Source organism: Protomyctophum parallelum, assembly GCF_964188405.1.
Source record: "Protomyctophum parallelum genome assembly, chromosome: 4".
NCBI lineage: Eukaryota > Metazoa > Chordata > Actinopteri > Myctophiformes > Myctophidae > Protomyctophum > Protomyctophum parallelum.
Genome location: NC_139700.1, coordinates 12,261,212 through 12,288,454, shown reverse-complemented (window position 1 = coordinate 12,288,454; position 27,243 = coordinate 12,261,212). Strand labels below are relative to the sequence as shown.

The 27,243-nt window shown below is 43.7% G+C and overlaps 1 protein-coding gene across 2 annotated transcripts; it reads left to right on the top strand.

Moving 5' to 3' along the window:
- Positions 1–604: 604 nt before the first annotated feature.
- usp3 (ubiquitin specific peptidase 3) lies at positions 605–27,187 on the top strand. Of its 2 annotated transcripts, none has more exons than XM_083763656.1 (15): positions 605–977; positions 10,305–10,365; positions 10,670–10,774; positions 12,895–12,978; positions 13,224–13,305; positions 14,895–14,977; positions 16,778–16,891; positions 17,438–17,551; positions 18,414–18,563; positions 19,301–19,407; positions 19,500–19,580; positions 20,146–20,264; positions 20,524–20,637; positions 21,529–21,596; positions 26,226–27,187. In XM_083763656.1, the coding sequence occupies exons 1-15, from the start codon at positions 884–886 to the stop codon at positions 26,764–26,766; spliced, it is 1,917 nt and encodes a 638-aa protein (XP_083619782.1). In that variant the 5' UTR covers positions 605–883; the 3' UTR covers positions 26,767–27,187. The 2 variants fall into 2 exon arrangements, with proteins under 2 accessions (XP_083619782.1, XP_083619783.1); XM_083763657.1 differs by having other exon boundaries at positions 925–987.
- Positions 27,188–27,243: the final 56 nt, after the last annotated feature.

Genomic DNA, 27,243 nt, shown 5'->3' with positions numbered 1-27,243 from the left:
AGGTCGGGTTGAGGGGTCAACCGTCAAGTAGCCAATGACAGCAAGGCCCGTTCCTCCGGGCTATGGGATTACAACACATTTTTGGCCAGGAAGGCGAAGCCGGCAAAACCAGCGTTGCCATGTCCGCTTATTATAAGCGATTTATTATAATCTTGTTTTCCCTGTAAAGTTTCTTGTAAATTTTGGTAGTTATGGGTTGAGGTTTTTTTGGCTCGTTTACTAATGGTGTTTAAACCAGGATTACATTTTCAAGTCAAGGACCCCCAAATTAATTTATATTTGTCTGCAGACCCCCCCCCCCCATCTGAAAACATGTTATACCAGGAATCCACATACAAGATTTGTGTATTTTGTTGTTAAAAATGTTGAAAGAATATTCAAAATGTATTCTTCTACAAGCTCACAACGCATCGCTTTAGATTGACTATTTTCAAATAGCACATTTATTTACATGTTTAAAAGGGCGAAGTGAAGTATACTCGCTTCTTTTGGGCTTGTTTTCATAGACCTGGTCGGCTTGTTTCTCTCACACAATCTGGCAAAAGTGGGCAAAAAAACAAAAACAACGTCATTTCCTTAATGTATGCTACCTACCTAACGCCGTTACATTTACCACTTTCCATTTATCATTTTTATAAATGACCGGAGAGGAAAATAACAAATTTTAATTAAATATATGAATCACATTGGCGCTGGCTATTCCGAATGAACAGCTGCGTGTTTCAGGAGTTAAAAACATGCTAATAGCACAACAGTTTGTGTGCTAGCTACAGCTCTCTTGTTGGGGTTGACGTTAATCAGTAGAATTCACTTTCTGTTTAACTTGGTGTTGTGTTATTATCCATGTTAACTTAAGTCGTAGCTCCTGGTTTTTTTTACATTGATGGAGTGCCCTCATCTTAACTCAAATGTGTGTGTTGTTGCCGTCGATTCCTCAAGTCTCCCGAATGGCACTCCGTCCTCCTGGTGCTGCAGTGGTAAGAAAATGTGATTTTGTTTTGTGTATCAATTTTGCACCGTGGTTTTATATCAAGGCTAGTGTTGTCCCGAGGAAAACAAACAATCCTCGGGAGCTCTGGAAGCTACTAAACAATCAACTGGGCTGCGGTCAGAAACTAAAAACCAGGTTTACAAACAGACATCTTGTAGCCAACTACTTCAACATCTTCTTTACAAACATAGCAACAACGCTGGTTAACAAACTGCCCTCCCACTCTGGGCGTTTGGTGTAGAGCACATCAAAGCCTTCTACAAAAACCTAGTTTGTAAAGATGATTTTAAACTGACAATGGTAACAACTGAGGAGGTACTTAAAATACTGAGTGCCCCCTTCAACCCCACAAGGCCACGACATGACAATGACAATATTCCCTCCAAAATTATCAGAGACTCGGCCAACTACGTGAACATCTTCTTTACAAACATAGCAACAACGGGCAGCGTCTAGTGAACAGATCTAATGAACAGATTTAAGGCTTCCGGTGGACGATCTCTTCAAAATAAGAGTACCCTCTAGAGTATTGAAAAAAAGTTTAATTTGCACATTAAAACTACAAATTAAGCATTTAAATGATGCTATATGATGCTATAAGACACACATTATGTTTCTGTGTAAAAATAAGTAATTAAATCATTATAATAATAATAATAAAGTTATCTAAATGGATAAATGCTATTCACTGGAGTGCATGGACTTTATAAAGTGGACACTGGACAAAAGACGGCTCCGCGAGGCAACTATCTGGACATACCCACGCGTTCGGGGAGATGTCCTCTACCACACCCCACTCTCCGCTAAGCGGGAGAGGTGTAAAATTCACAGCAGCAGCCCTTCTACTGTGGTCAAGGCTGACAAAAAGTACCGTTTCCGGACCCAGAATGGACACTGGACAAAGAGGCCTCCGCGAGGCAACTATCTGGACATACCCACACGTTCGGGGAGATGTCCTCTACCACACCACACTCTCCGCTAAGCGGGAGAGGTGTAAAATTCACAGCAGCAGACCTTTTACTGTGGTCAAGGCTGACAAAAAGTACCGTTTCCGGACCCAGAATGGACACTGGACAAAGAGGCCTCCGCGAGGCAACTATCTGGACATACCCGCACGTTCGGGGAGATGTTCTCTACCACACTCCACTCTCCGCTAAGCGGGAGAGGTGTAAAATTCACAGCAGCAGACCTTTTACTGTGGTCAAGGCTGACAAAAAGTACCGTTTCCGGACCCAGAATGGACACTGGACAAAAGACGGCTCCGCGAGGCAACTATCTGGACATACCCACGCGTTCGGGGAGATGTCCTCTACCACACCACACTCTCCGCTAAGCGGGAGAGGTGTAAAATTCACAGCAGCAGCCCTTCTACTGTGGTCAAGGCTGACAAAAAGTACCGTTTCCGGACCCAGAATGGACACTGGACAAAGAGGCCTCCGCGAGGCAACTATCTGGACATACCCACACGTTCGGGGAGATGTCCTCTACCACACCACACTCTCCGCTAAGCGGGAGAGGTGTAAAATTCACAGCAGCAGACCGTCTACTGTGGTCAATGCTGAAAAAAGTACCGTTTCCGGACCCAGAATGGACACTGGACAAAGAGGCCTCCGCGAGGCAACTATCTGGACATACCCACACGTTCGGGGAGATGTCCTCTACCACACCACACTCTCCGCTAAGCGGGAGAGGTGTAAAATTCACAGCAGCAGCCCTTCTACTGTGGTCAAGGCTGACAAAAAGTACCGTTTCCGGACCCAGAATGGACACTGGACAAAGAGGCCTCCGCGAGGCAACTATCTGGACATACCCACACGTTCGGGGAGATGTCCTCTACCACACCCCACTCTCCGCTAAGCGGGAGAGGTGTAAAATTCACAGCAGCAGCCCTTCTACTGTGGTCAAGGCTGACAAAAAGTACCGTTTCCGGACCCAGAATGGACACTGGACAAAGAGGCCTCCGCGAGGCAACTATCTGGACATACCCACACGTTCGGGGAGATGTCCTCTACCACACCACACTCTCCGCTAAGCGGGAGAGGTGTAAAATTCACAGCAGCAGACCTTTTACTGTGGTCAAGGCTGACAAAAAGTACCGTTTCCGGACCCAGAATGGACACTGGACAAAGAGGCCTCCGCGAGGCAACTATCTGGACATACCCACGCGTTCGGGGAGATGTCCTCTACCACACCACACTCTCCGCTAAGCGGGAGAGGTGTAAAATTCACAGCAGCAGACCGTCTACTGTGGTCAATGCTGAAAAAAGTACCGTTTCCGGACCCAGAATGGACACTGGACAAAGAGGCCTCCGCGAGGCAACTATCTGGACATACCCACACGTTCGGGGAGATGTCCTCTACCACACCACACTCTCCGCTAAGCGGGAGAGGTGTAAAATTCACAGCAGCAGACCGTCTACTGTGGTCAAGGCTGACAAAAAGTACCGTTTCCGGACCCAGAATGGACACTGGACAAAAGACGGCTCCGCGAGGCAACTATCTGGACATACCCGCACGTTTGGGGAGATGTCCTCTACCACACTCCACTCTCCGCTAAGCGGGAGAGGTGTAAAATTCACAGCAGCAGCCCTTCTACTGAGGTCAATGCTGCAATGTGGACTGAGAAGCTACTTTAATAGTTAGTAGTTACAGATTTGATCAATTTACTGCATGTGTGTGCGCATCTGTGTTAATACAGCAAACATTATTCAAACACATGCAAAACATGCAAAAACTACAAAGTCAATCAGTGCAAACATCACTCAAAAGTACAAAATGGTACTATAAGTGCAACGTACCTATAAGTGCATACATTACTCAAATGTATAAAAAGGTAAGACGTGCAATGTACCAATTAAGTGCAAACGTTACTCAAAAGCTTAGGTACAACATGCAATGTACCTCAATGCAAACATCACTCAAATGTATATATGGTACAACATGCAATGTACCTAAGTGCACACATCACTCAAATGTATAAAAAGGTAGCCTATAGTGCAAAGCATCACTGCAAACATAAAGTGCAAACATTGTACACACACACACACACACATAAATTGATCAAAAGTTAGATGTACTTTTAAAGCAAAACCAGCTCAGTCCAAACATTTCAAACGTTTGTTTTTAGATGATCACAGTAAGCACTATTGGATTAAATCACGTGGGGACGTGTCATTTGGCGTCCCTCGCATCCTCCATTGGCGGCGAAGTTCTCCTACAACATATAAGACAGATAAAACAGAGCCTTTTAGTGCAGTGCAGTACTTAAACTATGTACTCAGAGCAATACATTTTTTCCTGTCAGCTCATACAATACACAATCTCGCTTTTCAGTCTCTGTTTGGTAAGTGTTGAGAGTGTGGTGTGGTAGAGGACATCTCCCCGAACGCGTGGGTATGTCCAGATAGTTGCCTCGCGGAGCCGTCTTTTGTCCAGTGTCCATTCTGGGTCCGGAAACGGTACTTTTTGTCAGCCTTGACCACAGTAAAAGGTCTGCTGCTGTGAATTTTACACCTCTCCCGCTTAGCGGAGAGTGTGGTGTGGTAGAGGACATCTCCCCGAACGTGTGGGTATGTCCAGATAGTTGCCTCGCGGAGGCCTCTTTGTCCAGTGTCCATTCTGGGTCCGGAAACGGTACTTTTTTCAGCATTGACCACAGTAGACGGTCTGCTGCTGTGAATTTTACACCTCTCCCGCTTAGCGGAGAGTGTGGTGTGGTAGAGGACATCTCCCCGAACGTGTGGGTATGTCCAGATAGTTGCCTCGCGGAGGCCTCTTTGTCCAGTGTCCATTCTGGGTCCGGAAACGGTACTTTTTGTCAGCCTTGACCACAGTAGAAGGGCTGCTGCTGTGAATTTTACACCTCTCCCGCTTAGCGGAGAGTGTGGTGTGGTAGAGGACATCTCCCCGAACGCGTGGGTATGTCCAGATAGTTGCCTCGCGGAGCCGTCTTTTGTCCAGTGTCCATTCTGGGTCCGGAAACGGTACTTTTTGTCAGCCTTGACCACAGTAAAAGGTCTGCTGCTGTGAATTTTACACCTCTCCCGCTTAGCGGAGAGTGGAGTGTGGTAGAGAACATCTCCCCGAACGTGCGGGTATGTCCAGATAGTTGCCTCGCGGAGGCCTCTTTGTCCAGTGTCCATTCTGGGTCCGGAAACGGTACTTTTTGTCAGCCTTGACCACAGTAAAAGGTCTGCTGCTGTGAATTTTACACCTCTCCCGCTTAGCGGAGAGTGTGGTGTGGTAGAGGACATCTCCCCGAACGTGTGGGTATGTCCAGATAGTTGCCTCGCGGAGGCCTCTTTGTCCAGTGTCCATTCTGGGTCCGGAAACGGTACTTTTTTCAGCATTGACCACAGTAGACGGTCTGCTGCTGTGAATTTTACACCTCTCCCGCTTAGCGGAGAGTGGAGTGTGGTAGAGGACATCTCCCCGAACGTGTGGGTATGTCCAGATAGTTGCCTCGCGGAGGCCTCTTTTGTCCAGTGTCCACTTTATAAAGTCCATGCACTCCAGTGAATAGCATTTATCCATTTAGATAACTTTTATTATTATTTAATTACTTATTAGTAATTTAATTACTTATTTTTACACAGAAACATAATGTGTGTCTTTACAATAACTGTAATGTAATAATAATACTAATTGTTATAATAGGTGTATTATTTCTTGATGAAATAGGAACCTTTATTGTTTGGATAGGAACCTTGCTTATACAAGTGCGTGACGCACGGTTCCGCACGGTGCCTGTTGTTGGTTGCACCTCTCGCACGGTACCTGTTGTTGGTTGCACTAGACTGAGCTGACAGGTTGTTTATTACTACTCTTAGCACGGGACTTTATAATAAACTATTGCCCGGCTGGGCTAAACTACAATCCTTGTTGGGTGATTCTTAACGAAAAGAACACACTTTTACACTAATAATGTAACGTAATAGTTATTTAATTAACGAATTAAAATATTATTTTATTCTGAAGGCAACCGGATGTCTTAAATCTGCTAGCTCTCAGAGCGGAAGTCTTAAATTTGCTCATTAGACGGAGCCGCAACAACGCTGGTTAACAAACTGCCCTCCCACTCTGGGCTCTTTGGTGTAGAGCACATTAAAACCTTCTACAGAAACCTAGGTGTTTGTAAAGACGATTTTAAACTAGTTATGGTAACAACTGATGAGGTACTTAAGAAATTGAGTGCCCTCCAACCCCACAAGGCCACTGGCCATGACAATATTCCCTCCAAATTTCTCAGACTCAGCCATCTCTATAGCTCCAATCATCACTCACATAATAAACCTATCCATCAAACATGGACAGGTTTAAAACTGGCCCCCCTGCACAAGAAAGGGAGCAAATTAGACCCCGGCAACTACCGCCCTATTTCTATTCTTAGCTCCATCTCGGAAGTAATGGGAAAAAAAGTCTATGAACAGGTTGAAAAGTATCTTGCCACAAAGAAATTAATGTATTAATTCCAATCTGGCTTCAGAACATCCCACTCCACTGACACATGCCTCCTCTATTTGAGCGACCACATCAAACACGAGGTGGATGCTGGCAAATACTGCGGCATGGTCATTGTAATGGCCATCCTTCACTTTCCAATGTCTATACGTTGTGACACGTTACTATCACAGGCATGGTGGGAGTGATCCTATACATACGCAGTACACAGAAAAGATAACAGATGGATGTCCAAGCAAAGATTCCAGTTTGAGGGTATTTATTGGATAAAGTTTGTAGCAGTTGAAATTAATTTACCATGTGATATTCTGTTGCAATTCTGTAGTTCTTCCCTTCTGAGTGCTGGTAGGAACAGTGTGCTCCCATGGTCCTGTGTTCCATCTGAATCACAGCACCTGTGTGCCCTCTAAATACACACCCAGTGCTAGTCAAATCTAAAGCCCACCACCAAGTGTTCAAAAATAATATTGCCAACAAACGAAATGATACACCACTATCATAATGTCTCCTACAGTCATACTGGACCTCCAAAAGGCTTTTGACACCGTGAACGACTCCATACTGCAGGGGTCGGCCTGCGGGCCATTTGTGGCCACGAGGCGCCCCCTTGTGGCCCCTGGAAAAAAAAAAAAGTTTGTATGGCTAATGAAAGTTACAGGTATGGTGTGTGCGATAAGAGGGTGTACAAATGGAGTGTACAAATGGAACAAAATGATCAGGTCCATTTGGTTCCATTTGTACTCTCAGAGCGAAGTTGACATTGATTGAATAAACAAATAAAAGTTATAATAAATTAATTGAGGTCCCAGATATAAATGGCATTAAATGGGGGGTCATGTCAAACTGGGCATCCTTCAAATTAAAATGATGAGAATCACTGCTAGGGCACTGCCATATCTTTTCAAATAGGCTCTTGCCCTGAAAAGTTATTAATTTTACACTCACGAGTTAAAGATTTATAAGGGTGCATTTGGTTACCAACTCTCCGTCATTTCGCTGGAGACCACCTGGAACCCCCTCAAGGACCACTGGTGGTCCCGGACCACTGGTTGAGAACGACTGTTCTACATCTATTCTAAGCTTAATTAATTAATGAATGAAAAAAGTAAAACCCACATTACACATTACATTCAAAGTAATGTAGAGAGAGAGGGCAGGGAGAGCATGGCATTGGGGTAAAATAGTCTTTAATGTTAATTTAAATTACAATTTACAATTTAGGCATTTAGCATTTAGCAGCGACTTACATTAAGCAAGAACAAAAAAGCATGGGAATACATCACAAATTGAGATATTATATAAATTGACGTTAAAAAAAGCATAAAATAATCAAATCTCAGCACTGTCGTCGCATGTCGGACCCCCAAAACGAGTCCTGGACAGAACTTGGCCCCAGGCAAAACCTAATTGCCTACCCCTGCCATACTGGTTAACAAGCTAAAAGCAATTGGTTTTGATAGCACATCAGTTAGCTGGATGCAATCCTACTAGGGCAGAGAACAGATGGTGGAGGTGAATGGAACACTGTCCCCCCCCCCCCCCCCCCCCTCCCAGTGAGCTGTGGCGTTCCACAAGGAAGCATACTAGGGCCTTTACTGTTCCTAATATGTAAACGACATGACATCAGCTTGTGACTGCAACTGCAATCTGTTCGCAGATGACTCAGCACTGCTGGTCTCGGAGCAAACTGCAGGTTGAAAAGGACCTCAGCTCTGAACTCGGTAGAATCTGCCTGGCTCTCTGATAACAAACTATCTTTACACCTGGGAAAAACGGAATCCATTCTATTTGGATCCAATAGTAATCTCAGCAAGGCAGATTGCTTCTTGGTTAGAGTGGGTGACAATATTATCACACAAAGATGAAATTACCTACCTAGGTTCCATCCTGGAGGCGAATCTTTCCGGTGATAATGGCCACCAACGTAATAGAAAAATCACACACGTGTGAACTGAGTGGTGCAATTCCCCCCCCCCTCTCTCTCTCTCTCTCTCTCTCTCTCTCTCCCTCTCATTAGAGTCACTACCCCTCTCACTGTTTCTGGCGCCCCCTACTGCTATTATTAAGTCACATACTCGTGCTTACACAGACACACACACAAACAGGTACGAGGACATTGCAAGCTGGTTGTAGGAGTGGTTGCACCACTCAAAAAGTCAACCAAAGAACAAGATTCCTATACAGGATCTCCTCACTGGTCAACAAAAACACCTTGAAGACCCTAACAGGAGCCCTCGTACAAGGCTTCTTCGACTATGCATGCACCTCTTAGTATCACAGCACCTCAAAGGCCATTAAAACAAGGCTCCAGACTTCCCAAAACAAACTGGTCAGGGTACTACTTGGCCTCACTTCCCCAACCCACCTCACCCCTGCCCACTTTGACGGGCTGGAATGGCTTAGGGTTGCCGACAGAGTACAGAATCTTGTAATGGGTCTGGTCCACAAGATTCGATACACCACCAAGATACCCATGTGCCTGTCTAAATACTTCCTTAATGTCAACAAAGTCCACACCCACAACACCAGAGGCACAAACCATGTGCAGCACAGATTCGGCACAAACAAGGTTCGGGACTAAATTCATTTCGCTCCTTTGCCACCAAAATGTGGAACGCCCTACCAATAGTCATCAAGACATGCAATTCCCTTGACTCCTTCAAAACCGCTCTCAAAGGGCACCTACGGACGGCTGCAATTCGAAACTGGCCCCCGTAAAATCTGAATCCCCCACCCACCCTTTTCCCCGCCTCAATGTATATATATTTTCCCTGTATATATATTTTCCCTATCGCCCCCTCTATAATGATTTCCTGTTTATGGCTATATAGAAATGTATATTTGTACGTGTCAAAATGTTATGGTGAATTTAACAAGGTGGACCCTCTTGTAAACAAGTGTAATGCTTTATTTTGGTTGTCCACTCACAGTTTACAGTTTTTGTATTGAGTTGTGCTTGAAATGTAGCCTACTGTAATTCTGCAAACTGTTAATAAATACTTCAATCAATCAATCCTGATAACGATACTGATATCGGCTACTCGGGCCGATACTCTGACCCGAGTACCAAAACATTCAATTGACACTAGTGAGAACAAAATGTTTTATTGCTAATATTAAAGGTATATTCAGTGATTTCACTTAATTCAAATATCACTTATTTTTTTGTTTTAGTTCCTCCCTGTCCCCAGTTAACCCCTGGGGGTCAAAAAACCATAGGTTTCGTTTTTGACTCTCTATCCTGATTGGACGAAAGGCTGGGTCCCACAGCCAAAAACGAAACCTAAGGTTTTTTGAGTGAAATCACTGAATATACCTTTAAGCAAAATAAAGAACATTTTGGAATTTGATATTTTCTTAATCGTTTCAGGCTATTATTATTGTGGTAATTGAACATTACAGTATATCATTACAAGTACAAGGCATGACAGTGCCAGTGGTTACTCAACAAAAATAAAAAGTACTCGAACCGGTACTCGGTATCGGTGAGTAGTGAGTACTAAAATTAAGTAGTTGTACTCTTACTCTGTCTAAAAAAAAATTGTATCAGGTTCAGGCCCATTATGTTTTGGGCATTTGAGCCACAGACCACCATTATGACATTTAGCCTCTCAGACCCAAAACTAAAGAATATTTTGTTTATAGAAAGCTTTCCTTTTTAAGGAAGTGTGCCCGGCCCCGGATCTCTGTTTTCTACCTGGAACCCCCTCAAAAACCACTGGTTGAAAACCACCAATCTATTACCACCATGCCACTTGTCTGCTTGTTACAAAAACTAGACTACATAGTACAAGATTAGACCGCAGACACCATGGACTAACTTGTCTCATCATGTCTCCCCTAACATGTCCAGTTTGCAGATCTAACAAAAGCCCATGGGTTTGTCTCAGCTGTCTGAACGTGCACTGTGGAAGGTAAGTAAGGTGTTTGCTTAGTCATCAGTGTTCTTTTATAATTTATATTGTGTGTTTTTTTAAGGTTGGTTTCTCTTTGTAAACTCAGTTAAGAAATAATGCAACACAAATGTATTATCATATTACTTGCAGACAATAAGCTTTTATATTAATTTCCATTTAGTAGTAGTGTAGAGGAATTTAGAATTGCCTTATTTCATCAACACTGGGGCATAGTTTGCAATTTTTAGTTGTTGATTATGTTGATTTAAAAGTTAAATGTTGAACAGAATGCAGTCTGTTTAAGACATCCCTGTCTTTGAAGGTACGTCAATGGACATGCAAAGAAACACTTTGAGGAGAGCCAACGGGACAAGGAGAAGGCTCAGCATTCTGTCTGCATGGACTGCAGTAACTACAGCACATTTTGGTAAGTGTCCTCCTGAGACGTCATAGATCCTTAGGCCTACACACACACAGGAGCCATTATTTCATGCAACGAGTACATGAGCCTCATAGCCAATAAAATGGAACAGAAATTGGACAAAAAGCCATAATGGTGGTAATTTTGGGATGGAGGAACCCCATGTTACCCACATGTCCCTGGAAAATACTTGACTACTTGTAAGACATTCTGGATAAGAGCTTCTGCTAAATATTTTTCTTTTGGTGTGTTGAACTGTAGATTGGTTTCCTATCAACAATTTATAGATCTTTTTGAGGGGCCTATGCCCAGCTTTGTGTGTGCGTGTGTATCCCATAGTGATGATCTGATTGTATGATGATAAGAGCGCCCCTCACTTCAGAACGGGTGTGATTTAATATACTAAAGGTTTGGGCCGCTCGCTGCCTCTCACGCTTATGTTGCACCGGCGATCTGACCGATATGCCCATATATGGAGATCTCTGCATCTGTCAGTCATTGTCCAATTATCTGAGGTCATCTTTATATGCCCATATATGGGTATTGGTTAGTTTACAGAATATATAAATTCAATCCGGTTTCGGTGAAATGCACTGACTGACTGCGGGTGAGTGAATGAGCAAACATTAGGAGCATCAAGGGCATGGTGGTGCTGGTGACAGGCGGGGCATCTGGACTGGGATGGGCCACGGTAGAGCGACTAGTGCAGCACGGGGCGTCCGCCGTGATCCTCGACCTCCCCTCTTCCGACGGACAAGCCCTAGCGGTCAGCCTCGGAGACCGCTGTGCCTTTGCACCCGCGGACGGCCAAAAAGTCAAATTTTCATCATTCTTTAAGTAGCATGTGACATATGAAACTAGGGGTTTTTCATGATTCTGAATCCATTCCAAGCATTAGTTTTGACAACACTCCTTGGGCTAAATTAGGCCATATCCACTTGACCAAATGTGCTGACCTCATCACGTTGGTGATGACGGCTATGGCCGTTTTCCTCCCAAGGAGTGTTTTTTGTGCAAAACTAATGCTTGGAATGGATTCAGAATCATGAAAACCCCCTAGTTTCATATGTCATATAACAAAATACACACATAAATGGATGCACCTGGGACGTATCCTCAGTGATGTATCCCAAGGTCATCGGGGTTTCGGGTCTCGCAACATCATACCCCTCACTCAGGTGACCCAGCCGGGAGTGATCAAGTCCCGACTTACGTCCCAGTAGCTACCCTCGATAAGTCCCATTAGGGAAAAACCAGGGCCACACAATCCATTCCTCCTGAACTACTCTGCCGGGACTGGGAGGTACCATTCTGGCACATGGAAAGACTAGGCTCTGTGGGTTGACACCTGTCCGGGCCCCTCCTACGTCTCACCAGGTCCACTCCTGCTCTCACCAGGTCAGGCCCTGTGCGTTGCACCAGACTCCCAGCACCAGGCACTTTATTCAGGAATGGTGGATTCTCAAGCCGCAACGGTTCCGCAGGCTCCACCTTGCCCTTGGTGGTGCCGCAGACTCCGCTTGAGGCTTGCATGGCCCTCCTAAAGGCCTCACCGTGGGTTTGTTGGGCTTCTTCCTCACGGAAGACACAGGCTGGGGCGCTAACCCATACTGCTCCCGGGTGCCGTCTAATTTCCGGCTGCCACCCGTCTCTCCGGTGGTCACCAGACTATTCCTGGTTGGCACTTAGTCTATTCCTATGAGTCACATGCTACTGAAAGAATGATGACATTTTTACTTTTTTTTTCTTTATATAGGATGTTATGGGTATGGTCACATATTATGCTAATAAGTAATAACTCAATTAACCACAGGAGTTGAATTTCAAACTTTTAGTACATGTTATTAGACACCTTTAGAAACACATTGGTGAATAAATTTCTTGGTAACGATTTAGTTCCAAGATTGGTCAAATACCTGATAAAATGCCCTTACTATAATGATTAGTAGTCTTTTAAGGTGGTTATGTTCCATTTGACATCCTTTTCCTATCACAGCAGCTCACAAATCTGTTTTTGCAAATTGTTGTACTACGCCCAACATATGTCTTCCACTGACTTCCAGTTCCACACGTGAAGGTGAATTCATAATGTAAGTGAATTGTCTTTCTCTGGTGTGTGTTTGTAGCTACAGATGTGATGACTTTGTTGTCAACGACACCAAACTTGGACAGGTTCAGAAGGTGAGGGAGCTTCTTCAGGGTTTGGAAAAGTAAGTATGTGTTCACTATTAGGGCCATTGTCTTTGACCAGAACTGTATTTTCATATCTTTTTTATGCCTTTAACATATGTACAGCCAGTCGGTTACAATAAATCAAATGTAGCATCCTCATCCTCAAGTGTCATGTAAAAAGCCAAGATAAAGCTTTTATGCCATACATTGCTGATGTAATGTATAAGTTAAGTAATACGAGCATGCAAAGAGTAGTCTTCATATGAAACAATTTCTCCTGCAGCTCATCACTGACTGGTGACCGACAAAGAAAAAGAAAACTTTCGGACACCCCGTCACCAGACAGCAAGGTCTTAAAAGACAATGTATGTATGCCAAGACGTCATGCCTGTTTCCAACACTGCTTTTTGGATGATGTGTTTACATAATTTGGGAAAGAAAGGACTGTTTTGGTACTCAGACCTTCTTGAGCATCAGGCGTTTTCCACATTACACTAGGGATGGCCATCTGGAGACATTTTATTAACCGGTTACCATTAGGCCTTACCGGATAATGAACCGCTAGCCGTTAAGGAAAAGTGTTAAAAATTTGCTATTTTACCCATTAAAAAAAGGCGAATACACATTTCTTTCTTTCTTCTCCCTAATTAAATGCACTATACCGTTTGCCAATTGCAGTGTATGTGCACGGTGTACACAACGTTACGTGCCTTATCATGAACACATGCACAATGTTCCAGCCTCCACCGCATCAGTGAATTTACCTGCCAGGTTGTCTGCAGTGTGTCTGTCGGCCATACAGCGTCAATAAGACTGCTGAATTAACGTTCCTCTCCTTGTCAATATAGTGACATGTCATTGTCAAATAGCTCTATGTGGTGGTGAGTGCCGTCCAACAGTCGTAAGAGCCACATGTGTAGCCAGTTGGGCTTTTAGCCACCTTTTTCTTTTCTTCTTTAAAATGGGCTTCCATTAGACGGGTCTGTGTTGATGTGGTAATGGGTAATATGGGATGTGGTAATGGCCTCGCCTCAATGTAGCCCAGCAACTCCTGAAAACCCTCGCCATTGACGACACTGCAGGATATATCTTTCGACCATCCAAGACATATTTTCTGGGTTATGTCCTCCATGCATCACACCGTCTGTCTTCCTGATATCATGGCAGATATAGTTTGTGTACTTCCCTGCCTGAGCCAGACGATGATGGCATTGGATGTTTACTACAGGTGATATTTCATCGCGGATGTGTATTTCATCCGCGATGAAAGGTATATTTCATCGAACCATTGCACAAGTTACAAGTAACCTCACTATCATTCTTTTGAGAAAAACCTTCCGAAACACCGCTTCATTTTTTTTTTAGAAGTGAGCGCCAGGGTTATTTTGGGTGGAAGTCACGTGTGGTTGCAGGTGGAGACTTAAAAAAAATAAAAAAGTTGAATATATTTTATATATATTCACCGTTAGTGTTGATTGGTTACAAATTTCATAACAGTTATCCTTTGGCCATCTGCACTGGCAAATAGGCCACAACATCTATGTGATGTACTTAGTACTTAGTAACTAGTAACTAAGTACATTTACTTAAGTACTGTAGGCCTACTTAAGTTCTGAGGCATTGGCACTTTAATTGAGTATTTCCAATTTCCAATACTTTTACTTCTACTCCACTACATCTCAGAGGCAACCATTTTATTTTACTCCACTTCGGCGATTTGAAAATTGATATTGGTATAAGAAATTAGGTGTTGGACAATATCGGGATATCGGATATCGGTAAAAAAGTCAATATCGGACATCCCTATTTACACACAGGTTCAGTTGACAGCCTTTTAATTGCTGTCAAATGTAATTCATGAATGCATTAGAGGTTTTTTATATACCAACATGGTGGGTTTACAGTTGTGGGATTAATTATTACTTTATTGCACGTGTCGTTCTTTGCTGTTAAGAGTGGGACTTCAGCTGTGAGTGCCACAGGCCTACGGAATCTGGGCAACACGTGTTTCATGAATGCCATTCTACAGTCCCTCAGGTAAGCATCTTAACTTGGGCATTGACCACATTATGTGTATGCCCTTTGCAGTGATGTAAATAGGTTTTCAATGTAATTGGTCCCGGGAGCCAGGGGTGGTTTTTTAGATGGGTCCCAGGCATAGAGTTATATATCTATAGAGAAGACACCCGAGTTCTCCTCCCATCCACTTGCATTAAGTTGCTCAAAAGCGCATGAGGCGGATTCACTCCTCCTTCCTGGTAGGAACATAGTGCATTCTGGGACGGTTTGGTTACAAACACATGAACGCGCTGCCGTTGACTATCATTGTGCCGTTTGTGCGCGTTCACGTATGAAACATTCGTTCACGTGTCATGGCCCCAATCACATGAACGTGCGCAATGTTAGTCAACGGAGCAGCGCTGGCTCGAGCTGCACTACCAAATCCGGCCACTATGTCCATTTCGCCTCAGGGTTTCCTCTGGGTGCCTTCTCTAGAAATATATACTCTAAGGTCCCAGGGACATTTTATAGTCCTACTTCAACGACGTTACAGTACAATACTGAGTACAGTATTGCATCCCAGGACCCCTTGAGGGTGACATGATTGTGTCCTTTCTCAATTTAGTGTGTCTAAGGAGGCAGGATGCAATTTCCCAGCTAAGAGTACGAGTTAATAGTAAAGCGGACGGTGTGTGAATATGTTCCCATTTGGGTGGCATAGTAGTACTGTACTATTCCTTGTAGATGGAGGGCCCCTGTGGTCAGCCATCCTTTAGTAATACAGTCTGGGGCACAGACAGGGGATTAGGCTGGCTGCTTGGTAAGTAACCACAGGCCATGTTTTCCAGCCAACACATATATTACTGGGACGCCCCCGGCAGCTCAACCAGTTAATGCGGCAGCCACGTAACTGCAAAGTCCTAGATTTGATTCCTGTTTTGTGTGTTGCACCTCATCTTCTTTGTGCACTCACGTTCCTGTCCCTTTACTAGAGGCGGCGGTGGCTCAGGGGTAGAGTGGCCGGATGGCAACCGCAAGGTTCCCAGTTCGAACCCGGGCTCCCCCAGAGTTATTGTCGAAGTGTCCTTGAGCAAAGCACTGAACCCTGAATTGCTCCCGATGAGATGGTTGGTGCCTTGCATGGTTTCCTCCGCCATCGGTGTGTAAATGTGTGTGTGAATGTAATGCACAATCTTTGATAAAGGCACTATATAAATGCACCATTTACCATTTTATATGCCCACAAGCACAAATACACAATTTTGAGCAATCAGGCGCTCTCATCATATAGCGGCTTTTATGGAAATTGCTCTCTCAGGAATGGCTCAACTGAACTCATACCAGTGATGTCATCAGCATTGCCCTACTTTGTATAATTCCTCCCCTCTTCAGTCTTCACAGTTCCAAATGTGTATTTCCACTTTGTTTACAATGACCGCCGTTGTTGATTTTCCAAGCTGACATGGAATGGAAACAAGCCTGGGTTTATCTAGCATTAGTATTGTAATGACTCAAAGATTAAATCATTTGCATATCAGTCCCCCCACCACCTCAGGACATTGTGGTACTGCAGCTAAAACTGCTTCAGAGGCCAGAAAGAAATGACTTGGACTGTTTATATCAAAGTGGTGATTTAGGCACAAACCATTAGAAATATGTTTGAGGGACAAACAATATGACATTAAAAACAGTTTTAAAATGCATGTTATAGCTTCTGCCTAGCTCTCTGTCGTGTGTGTATATTGTTTATGTACTGCCTGGCATCATCTGTATTTCTCTTACCGTGTTCTCGTGGTCTCTGAAATGCATGTTTCCTGTCACACGTTTGTTTCTCAGCAACATTCAGCAGTTCAGTTGTTACTTCAAGGAGCTGCCGGCGGTGGCGCTACGCAGTGGTAAGACGGCGGGAAGGAGGATGTACCACACCCGAAGCCAAGGGGACAGCAGTGTGTAAGGTCCTTTTCAGGAACAGTGCATTAACCTGAAATTCATTGCTACTTTGCAAGCGAGGAAGCTAAGGGATAAAAACACTAAAAACTGTGAAAAGAGTTAGCTAGGGAAAGCAATGGGTTTTGAGGGCGGTTTTGGAGTGTGGAGGCATCCGAGTCTTTTGGGGAGTGCATTCCACAGGGTTGGGGCAGCAAAGGATAAACGTGGCATCTTTCAATTGGGGCAGTGTTGCTGCTTGGAGTATACACGAACTCTACAAAGTTGCAGGTGTGTGCTGGAATGCTCAAAATGAGAGCGATTAACTGTTTGGCCGCCAGGATTAATTAAGCCAAAACATCGGCGACGAGAAAACGAGGATCACAGCTGTGTGTGTGTGTGTGTGTGTGTGTGTGTGTGTGTGTGTGTGTGTGTGTGTGTGTGTGTGTGTGTGTGTGTGTGTGTGTGTGTGTGTGTGTGTGTGTGTGTGTGTGTGTGTGTGTGTGTGTGTGTGTGTGTGTGTGTGTGTGTGTGTGTGTGTGTGTGTGTGTGTGTGCTCGCTCTCATCAGGTCCTTGGTGGAGGAGTTCAGGAAAACCTTGTGCTCCCTGTGGCAAGGAAGCCAGACTGCCTTCAGCCCAGACTCCTTATTCTATGTCATTTGGAAAATCATGCCAAGTTTCAGGTACTCAATGGAAACATGTTGATAATAATAATATATTTGCTCACAGTCTCTATTTGAGCGAGGTTTCGCGGCCCCCCCAACACTTTTATTGGTTGAGATCTGCACGCTACTATTTATTTATTTGATTGGTTCAGGCTACGTCGCAACACAATGACCGACGCTCCATATCGGGACAGTTTTTTTTGCGTGATATCGCTGTCGGAACACCACAGGATAAAAGTGGCATCTTTCAATTGGCACAGTGTTGGAGTATACACAAACTACTAAATTGCAGGTGTGTGCTGGAATGCTCAAAATGAGAGCGATTACCCGTTTTACCGCCATGATTAATTAATTAAACCAAACAAGGAAGTGAACAGCAGGGCATGCGCAAAACAAGTTTTTTTTTTTTTTTTAATGTTATGGTTTGATATCAATAAAAAAGACCTAATGATGCCTATACACATCCAAGGCACCCCATGGTTTTGATTCTAAAGACATGTATATGTATCCACGACGTCATTAGCATCATTAGTGTTAATGAAGTCTTTTACTGTGCATCTTCATTGACCTATTCTTTTGTGTCTAGGGGCTATCAGCAGCAGGATGCCCATGAGTTCATGTTCTTTTGTGTCTAGGGGTTATCAGCAGCCGGATGCCCATGAGTTCATGTTCTTTTGTGTCTAGGGGCTATCAGCAGCAGGATGCCCATGAGTTCATGTTCTTTTGTGTCTAGGGGCTATCAGCAGCAGGATGCCCATGAGTTCATGTTCTTTTGTGTCTAGGGGCTATCAGCAGCAGGATGACCATGAGTTCATGTTCTTTTGTGTCTAGGGGTTATCAGCAGCAGGATGCCCATGAGTTCATGTTCTTTTGTGTCTAGGGGCTATCAGCAGCAGGATGCCCATGAGTTCATGCGCTACCTTTTGGATCACCTTCACCGGGAGCTCCAGAGTGGCCGCAGCAAGGCTGCCTGCACTGCTCCGCCTCAGGACGGCCTCAGGATCTCCACCCCAGGCGGGAAATGCTACATGTATGGGCCTAGTAACCCCATTTTGTTTAACCCATTAAGACTTGACATTCTACAAAAGCAAACACATGAGATCTACAAGCTCGTAGCACGGCACTTGGTGCCTCCCACTTTGAGTGAGCCACAGACAATGCTCAATAGTTTGAATCATTAAATTATACGTTTTCTTCATTGAGACATTTACACTTGATTTTTTTAGGCAAAAATTCAGGCAAGAAAATTGTCTACAAATTCGTTGGATTAATCAAATAAATAAATGCATACCAATTCAGCATTAACAAGTTCACAACAGTGATTTGCAGGCCTGCCGCACCCATGTGCACAGTGCTGCGGTCAGCACATTGTGGTCCCACTTCCCAATGTAGTGGAAAGTAGCCAAAATGCAATCGATATGGACAAATCTAATCAGAAAAAAGCATTGAGCTTATACAAAGTATTTTGAAAAGCAGTATAATGCGCCTTTATTAGTTTATTTAATATAAAATCACACTTGTGTGAAGTGAGGACTCGTGGGGCGCCTGGGTCTCGACACACTGTTTGGGAAACTGTTCTACAGGAATGTCTGTATGTAAATGTGTTGAGTGTGACACTGAACTATTCTCTAGAACCGGCCCGCTCTAAACAAGCACTGCACTAGTTTTGTTTAATGCCGTTAAACTATTGCATTATAGAATTTAACCTTTGTTTTGAACACATTTGAGTTGTAAAACCACCCTACGTTTGATTGTGGTTCATTTCAGAAATGGAAGCTCCACAGTTGTCACATCTTTGTTTGGTGGAGTGTTGCAGAATGAAGTCAACTGCTTGATTTGTGGGACAGAATCTCAGAAGTTCGATCCATTCCTTGGTAAGACATTTTGCTGCTGTTCTTTGTTGGTAGCATCATGTGGCAGCAAGAAAGAGGCTTCACCTTTTTTCTTTTTCTGCATGTTTCTCTAGATCTGTCTTTGGACATACCCAGCCAGTTCAGAGTCAAGAGAAGCAAGGACCAGAAACCAGGCCCTACTTGCACCTTACGTGGTAAAACATTGTTTCATCAGCTGTAGAAGTTATCACTTGAAGCACTGTTGATTTCGTCGACTAATACTATGATGAAAGACGTTCGTCGACTACCTTTTTTCACTGACAAAAACTAAATGGAAACTAAATCAAAACAAGCTACGATGACTAAAATTAAGACTAAATATATTGTCAATTTCGTCAACAAACATTTTCAGCTAGTGTAAAATAAACCATTACAACATCATGGCCTGCAAAAATACATTTTAGTCGACTAAATCAACTGTAGATTTAGTTGACTAAAATCTTATATTTAGTAGACTAAAACTAGACCAACACTAAAACTAAAAATGTGACTAAAACTAAATGGAATTTTATTCAAAATAATTAAAAAAAATGCTGTCAAAATCAACACAGACTTGAAGCCTTGTTCAAGTTTGTCTCCCGTGGTCAGCACCTTCCCAGTGTCCCCACTATTGGTTTGCGCTCCTATCTCTTTGTTTGTTCTGATCACTTGAAGCCTTCACATCTAAGCAGAAGATCTGACTGTGTCTGAGCAGTTTCTGTGTTTCTTCTCTATTTTTAGACTGCCTCCGTAGCTTCACGGACCTGGAAGAGCTTGACGAAACGGAGCTGTACTTGTGTCACAAGTGTAAAAAACGACAGAAATCCACCAAGAAGTTCTGGATCCAGAAACTGCCTAAGGTTTAAGATAATGCAATTCTCTTTTCAAGTATTCAAATCCACTGTAAAGCAAAAAAGAATTCACTTGTTTAACGACATTATTTGCCTGTTGATTTTCTTTACACATAAAAATGTCATGTCCATTTTTGACTGAGAGTGTACAAATGGAACCTTACAAGTCTATTTGGTTACATTAGTACACTTTCAGAGAGTTAAATGAACACTGAGCATTTGACTGTTTGTAGGAGACAAACAGTGAACATGTTGTTCCCATTGGTAGGTGTTGTGTCTGCACCTGAAACGGTTTCACTGGACAGCCTATCTCAGAAACAAAGTGGACACCTATGTGGAGTTCCCACTGCGAGGCCTGGACATGAGGGGCTACTTACTGGAGGTGAGGGAACATAAAAGTAATATATATTGCTGTCGGGAGGAACCCACCTAACTCCATTTTTGAGGTTTTTGTTTAGATTTATTTTGCATAAATCAGTGCTATTGAACACCATTTACCTCTGTGTGTTGGTTAAAAAAAATATTGAACCAATGGAAAGTAATAAAGTATTAAAAAGAGTTTGGACAAAACCTCTTAAACAACTAACTCCACCACCTCAATATACAGTAGGTTTTCTTCATTTCCTGAAAAATATACATTTTTCATTTTCTGAAAAATGAACATTTAGGAGTTTGGTGGTTTCTTCTCGATATGCTTGTGCAAAGCTCATGACTTGGAAAATGACAGTACATTTATTTCGATTGCAATTATAAAAACCAGTAAAAATGTAATATACAATTTGCCTGAGGCTCATTCATAGAAGGAAATAGTAGCTTATTCATGAATGACATTAAGGTAAATACATTCTTGAATTTCCGATACAGTAAGTACCAGTTCTGAACTTCTGCTGTGTTTTGCCAACCTGAGCACCCAAGTTATTATTACTTATATTATAATGTGGGGAAGCTGTGCATGCATATCACCATGGCTTCTCACGGATACTTTGGTCCTTGACTGAAAATAAACCCCACTAAATAAATTCATTATAAAATAACAAAAGTAAAAATGTATGAAGTGAACAAGCAAACAAGTGCCGTATTGTCCTAAATATAAGACAACCCAGTTTTTCAGGATATATACATTAGAAAAATGTTATATTCAGCACAATAGGGGTAAAATACACGAACAATGGCCGATATATTGGCAAAACAAACGACCGGTGGGCGGTCGGGCTCTAGTTGATGTGCAAAACTCATTTAGAAGACTTCTCATGCTGCCATTCTATTTCCACAGCCAGATAATTCCTTGCCAGGAAGTTGCCTTTATGACCTTGTTGCTGTGGTGGTACATCATGGATCCGGGTGAGTAGCCTTGAACGTTAATAAAATAAAAAATGGTCCCCCAATAGTCCCCCAGAAGCAAAGACTTGAGTTAAAAACATTCGATGTGAAAGAATATACACTACAGTATATTTAAACATTTGTGCCACATTTTCACGATAAAAAGTATAAACAAAAGGGGTTCCCGTCCTGATTGTCCAATTGGCTCTAAATGTCACTTTACAATGTTACTAACAATGATTTGGATGATTGTTACATACACTGTTTTCAGCCTTGTCACGGGTCAGTAGATTCCTCTTCCCAACACGATTTACACTCTGTGGCACCAGGCTAGCTGCCTTAATGAAGCCTTTATTTAAACCGTTTTTCAATTCAAATGTATTTTACCCATTTTGGACGAGAACGCATCTGTGTCGCTTGAGCGTTTAAACCACTTTAAACCATTATTTGAAACTTCAGCTGTTGAAAAATAGCAAACAGTTGAGCTAACTGTCCGGGCCGACATTTTCATTTTTAAGCTGTAATTTAACATCCCACCATTCCACCAACAGGAAAAATGGTTAATATTGTTTTTAAACCTGTTGCTATTTTGCCATCGACCACTAGGTGGCAATATTGCGCTGCAGCTGTGTTGCTGTGCTGGACATGCCACTTTTAGTTACATAATTGTGTCTTGTATGTAAATGGTCTGATTTCTATAGCACTTTTATGCATAGCACCTTTATGCAAAGCATTGTATGTTACATTCACGAATTCACACACTTTCACACACCGACAGTGTTGGCACTTGGCAACCATGCAGGGACCGCCCTCATTGGAAGAAGTAATGGCCCCTACACACTGTAGGAGTTTTAAATGAAGAAGTAATGGCCCCTACACACTGTAGGAGTTTTAAATGAAGAAGTAATGGCCCCTACACACTGTAGGAGTTTTAAATGAAGAAGTAATGGCCCCTACACACCGTAGGAGTTTTAAATGAAGAAGTAATGGCCCCTACACACTGTAGGAGTTTTAGAGTTGTCGGTGAGTCATCAGATCGTTATGTATTTCACACTGCAGGAGTCTTTTTTTTAAATCGACTGTCATTACAGCTGTGTGACGATCGTTGGCCGACTAGGCATCACACACTGCAAGAGTTCACAAAGATGCGATCCAGACTCGATACATAAGCTCTATAGGCTACATAATTTGTTTTTTACAACTGAGGGCGAAATGTTTGCGATAGCGTAGCCTACATGTATTATAGCGAGGCAGTCGCAGATAAAATAATTATCTTGTCGCTCGTACGTACACACACACGCGCGTTTTACGTGTATTATACGCACACACGCACATTTAGGTCCAGTCCTATTTTTTTATTTTTTTTATCCCACGATTTTGTAACCCATTTTTCACCCCTGTGTCAATTATCTAATGTGATCCTGGGCTCTACACACCCTCCGCCAACCTAGTCCCCATATATGGGGGACAAGGGGAGAGCAACGGACTTGAACTCATGCTTCCTTCATGCCTGAGTATATCCAAGTTGCTCCTTTACACCTGACGGGGGAGTTTCCCTGGTTGGAAGGAACACGTTATTCCAACCAGTTCCTTTCCCCTCCTGACGTGGAGTTTGCATGTTCATGCAAACTCCACGTTCGCCAACCCCGTATGGGCACTAATGACACGGAGGAGGAAACACGCCGCCAGCACCCACAGCGCCCTGAGCGGGAATCGAACCCAGGACCTTCCAGCTGTGAGGCGACAGCAATACCAACTGTTCCACCGTGCCCCGACCAGTCCTATTTTAAGTGCACGTACGCGGGGTTGGCGTGTGCGAGTAAACGCACACGAAAAGCCTGGTGTAGCACGGCCGTAATATAGCTACCAATATGTACGACACAGGGATTTAGAAATATCATGATCTGATCATATATCGATAGCCTACAGTCGACAGACAGTGGCTGTGAGCACATGCATGCAGCTGTCTTGTGAAGTTGTGCTCTCATTGGCTGTAATACAGGATTTCTTGGGATGCAGTCGCAACCCAGTTCATACTGTATGATGTCCAGTCGGCGCGAGAGCCAAATATCAAACCTGCTAGATATTCAGAATTGGTCGGGGAGGTGTCGGCGGGCGCTTTTTTCGGCACTGGATCTTCTCGCAGCACCTTTCACACACGGCGAGCAAAACCTCTGAGATCAAAGCCCGATCTTGCGTCAGATCAGGAGTTTTGTCAGTGAGCGCCAAAACGGATCTCCGACAGCATAATCGGTGTTTGTAGCACAGTGGCAGGTTATTTAATATGGCATTTTGACAGCTGCCGTCTGCTTTTCCTAACGGAGTGGCGTCTCGGCACAGAATATTTTGCCACAGCAGCACTCTGGATCGCAACCGGGCCACTTTCACCACTGCCTCCGAGTACTGTAATGGGTAGTACTGCATTGAGTATTCTGACAGTCGGTACAATGGGTATTGCATAACCAAAGGGGCTTGCGCTACCAACCGGCATTGCCTCAGTTATTGTCTCCACTAGGCCGAAGGCATGGGGGGGAGAGTATGTTTTGCACTCCGTCCGTCCGTGTGTCCGTGAGCAGCTAATCTCCGGCACCGTTAACCCGGTCGATGCCAAATTTTGCACACACACTCCCTGGATGCCAACGATGAACCTCTGCCCCAAAATTTCCAGAACGGCCTGTTATAGCGCCACCAGGAGGCCGCTTTGTGCAAAACAAGTTTTTGCACAGTACACCTACAGATTTTGTCCAAACATTGCGCAAATTGGTACACAGTCTCTCTAGTTCACATCTGGCTTTTAGAGCGCCACCAGGAGGCCGACTTTTGTAAAACACATTTTTGGATATTACTCCTCCGGATTTTTAATTTTGCACACACACTCCCTGGATGCCAACGATGAACCTCTGCCCCAAAATGTCCAGAACAGCCTGTTATAGCGCCACCAGGAGGCCGCTTTGTGCAAAACATGTTTTTGCACAGTACACCTACAGATTTTGTCCAAACATCGCGCAAATTGGTACACAGTCTCTCTAGTTCACATCTGGCTTTTAGAGCGCCACCAGGAGGCCGACTTTTGTAAAACACATTTTTGGATATTACTCCTTTGTCCAAAAATCCCGCAAATCGTTACACAGTATCTCCATAGTCATGTGCTCAAGACGGATGTGTCTGATATTTCATATTCCATCCTAATTGGCTAACATTGGCTTTCAAATTTTGCAGGATTGGCCTGTTTTGAACAAAAAGCCTCAAATCATGAACGCAGCGTGCAATTTCACATGAAATCTTTCACGCACTTTCCTACTAGGCTGAGGAATATAGCCCACCCATTTCACATTGGCCTGTTATAGCGCCACCAACAGGTGGATTGTGCATGCGTGCGATCAACACGGATCTGCACCATTTCCCATATTCCATCCTGATTGGCAAAGATTGGAACAAACAAACAAAAAACATGTTTATATTACTCCTAAACATTCCTATCCTCCTGGTGGAGACCTGTGCCCAGAAGGGCACTTTTTCTAGTAATTAACTTGTTGCAAAGGTTTGCGAGAGGGGACAGGACTCTCCTCCTTAACGCTATCACCAGACATGCTGGGGGTGATATCTTCATAAATGGGTCATCATATTGGAAGTATTGCCGCTAACATAATCCACACGATACGTGTCTGCTGAATGCCTAAATTGTGTTGCACACCCAGTGCTTGGCACAGTCAGCATCTCATCCACCACTTTTTGTCATTGTCATAGGCAACAGTAAATCCATAAAGCCTGATTTTTTTTTTTACTCATTGTAGACATATGATATAGTTTATATAACAGGTAATGGGACGCACACTGGCAAGAGTCAGTCTCATTTCTTTACAGCGGCATGATGCAAACGTTTCGGCTATCCAGCCTTCATCAGGAGTCAGGACACTGACGAGGAAAAACTGTGGGGAAAAAACAAACACTGGAGATAAATCCATTTCCGTGAATTTTCGTTGGCAACGAGGGCCCAAAAAAACCACTTGTTTAACTTGTCCATTAACTTTTTCTCTGCTATCTACGATTATAATCGTAGCCCTAGGGCTAAGGTACTAAAGGTGCTAACTACGTACATGTTCGTAGACAACCGTATACTCCATATATAAAATCGGCTACCGTCAATGTACCTTTTTAGCATTGCTATGTAGAGCCTCCATCCTCACCAGCTATGGGATTTTTAAATCCAGCTCCATTGAGCCTCCATTATGACAGGATTTTCAAAGCCTTATATCTCTAAAGCTTCGAGCACTGTCCATGGTGAGCTGTCGCGCATCCCGGCGATCGTAAATCATTTGAGTTTGTATCGCATCACTGCGCACATGTAACTGTTTGTAACGAGAGTTAAGGGGTATGAGCTTACGGCTTACGGCTAACGACCAACAGCCTCCACCTCACGGAATAACCCGGAAATGAAACGAGGATCGTAGAGTGAGAGCAGACTTATGCTACCATGTAGTGGCAATAATGGAGTTAAGCATTGAAATGGGTATTAATCTTTGCACAAGATAATGGTTAATACAAAATTGAAAAGTCTAGGACTTACTTATTTCCATCGTGGTCCTCACTTTTTCCCTGTGTGTCGGATGTTGCATGAAGTCAGACGTGATGCAATCTTCTCTTTGACAGGATTGGATCGGGACATTACACGGCATACGGCAGCCACGAGGGTCGTTGGTACCACTTCAACGATAGCACGGTAACCCTGACCGAGGAGGACACGGTGAGGAAGGCCAAGGCCTACATCCTCTTCTATGTGGAGAAGCCCGCCCAGGCCCAGCATGCTACAAACTGGGCTGTTGCAGACCAGGTGGCCACGGACAGGCCGCTTGCAGACCAAGCGACCACGGACAGGGCAGCTTGTGACGGGGCATCCATGGACAGCGGAGCTTTCTCAGACCATGTAGTCACCGATCGGAAGAATAATACTTTAGACACGTCTGCCCACCATAAGCTTCCCTTGGACATGGCAGCCAAAGCGACTGTTGTGGCCCAGGACCATCTTGGCTCTAATGAGCTGCGTTTGGAAGAGATGGCCGACGTCAAGGCTGTGTCAGGCAGAGCTGACGTGGAGGAGATGCCCTCAGACGGCCTCATGACTGCCAGTGATACCTCGGATAAGGTTGCCTTGGATAAGGCTGCCCCAGGCAATGATAGTCGATCTGTATAGACTTCCCACACAATGATGCCTTAGTTGAGACTATCTTTGGCTCAGACCTGCTCTTCACGCCATATCTGCCTCACCCAGACATCTCTCAACCAGTGCTTATTTTTTATTTTGAAGCTTTAATCATGTACGTTATTTTTTTCTTTTTGACGTATACATTTTGTTTTAGACAGCCTCTAGCCTGCCACTTATTTTCTTTTCTTTTCTTACTTTCTTTTCTTATTTTGTTCCACTGGTTCAATCACTGAAGGTGGCCTTTTCTCCTTATATAAAAGATTCTAAAAGGCCATTATTTTATTTCATAGAGCTTTGGCCTTTCTAAAATCTCAGTTAATTCCAGTGTTAAGGTCATACAGTTGAAATTCACTGTCATTAGTCTTAGATATTTTTTTGTTTTGATAAAGTTCCTAATATTCACTAGACATTTCCTGACTCTTTTAGATTAATTTTCTAAGAAGGGCGGTAGTAGGCTTGGTGGTT

What these genes read in the sequence shown, in the direction of transcription:
- usp3 (XM_083763656.1), top strand. Translation starts at nt 884, where the DNA reads ATGGAGTGCCCTCATCTTAACTCAAATGTGTGTGTTGTTGCCGTCGAT. An exon ending in CTTCTTCAGGGTTTGGAAAA is followed by an intron (nt 12,979 to 13,223) that starts GTAAGTATGTGT and finishes TTTCTCCTGCAG; the next exon opens with CTCATCACTGACTGGTGACC. An exon ending in CCCTACTTGCACCTTACGTG is followed by an intron (nt 19,581 to 20,145) that starts GTAAAACATTGT and finishes CTCTATTTTTAG; the next exon opens with ACTGCCTCCGTAGCTTCACG.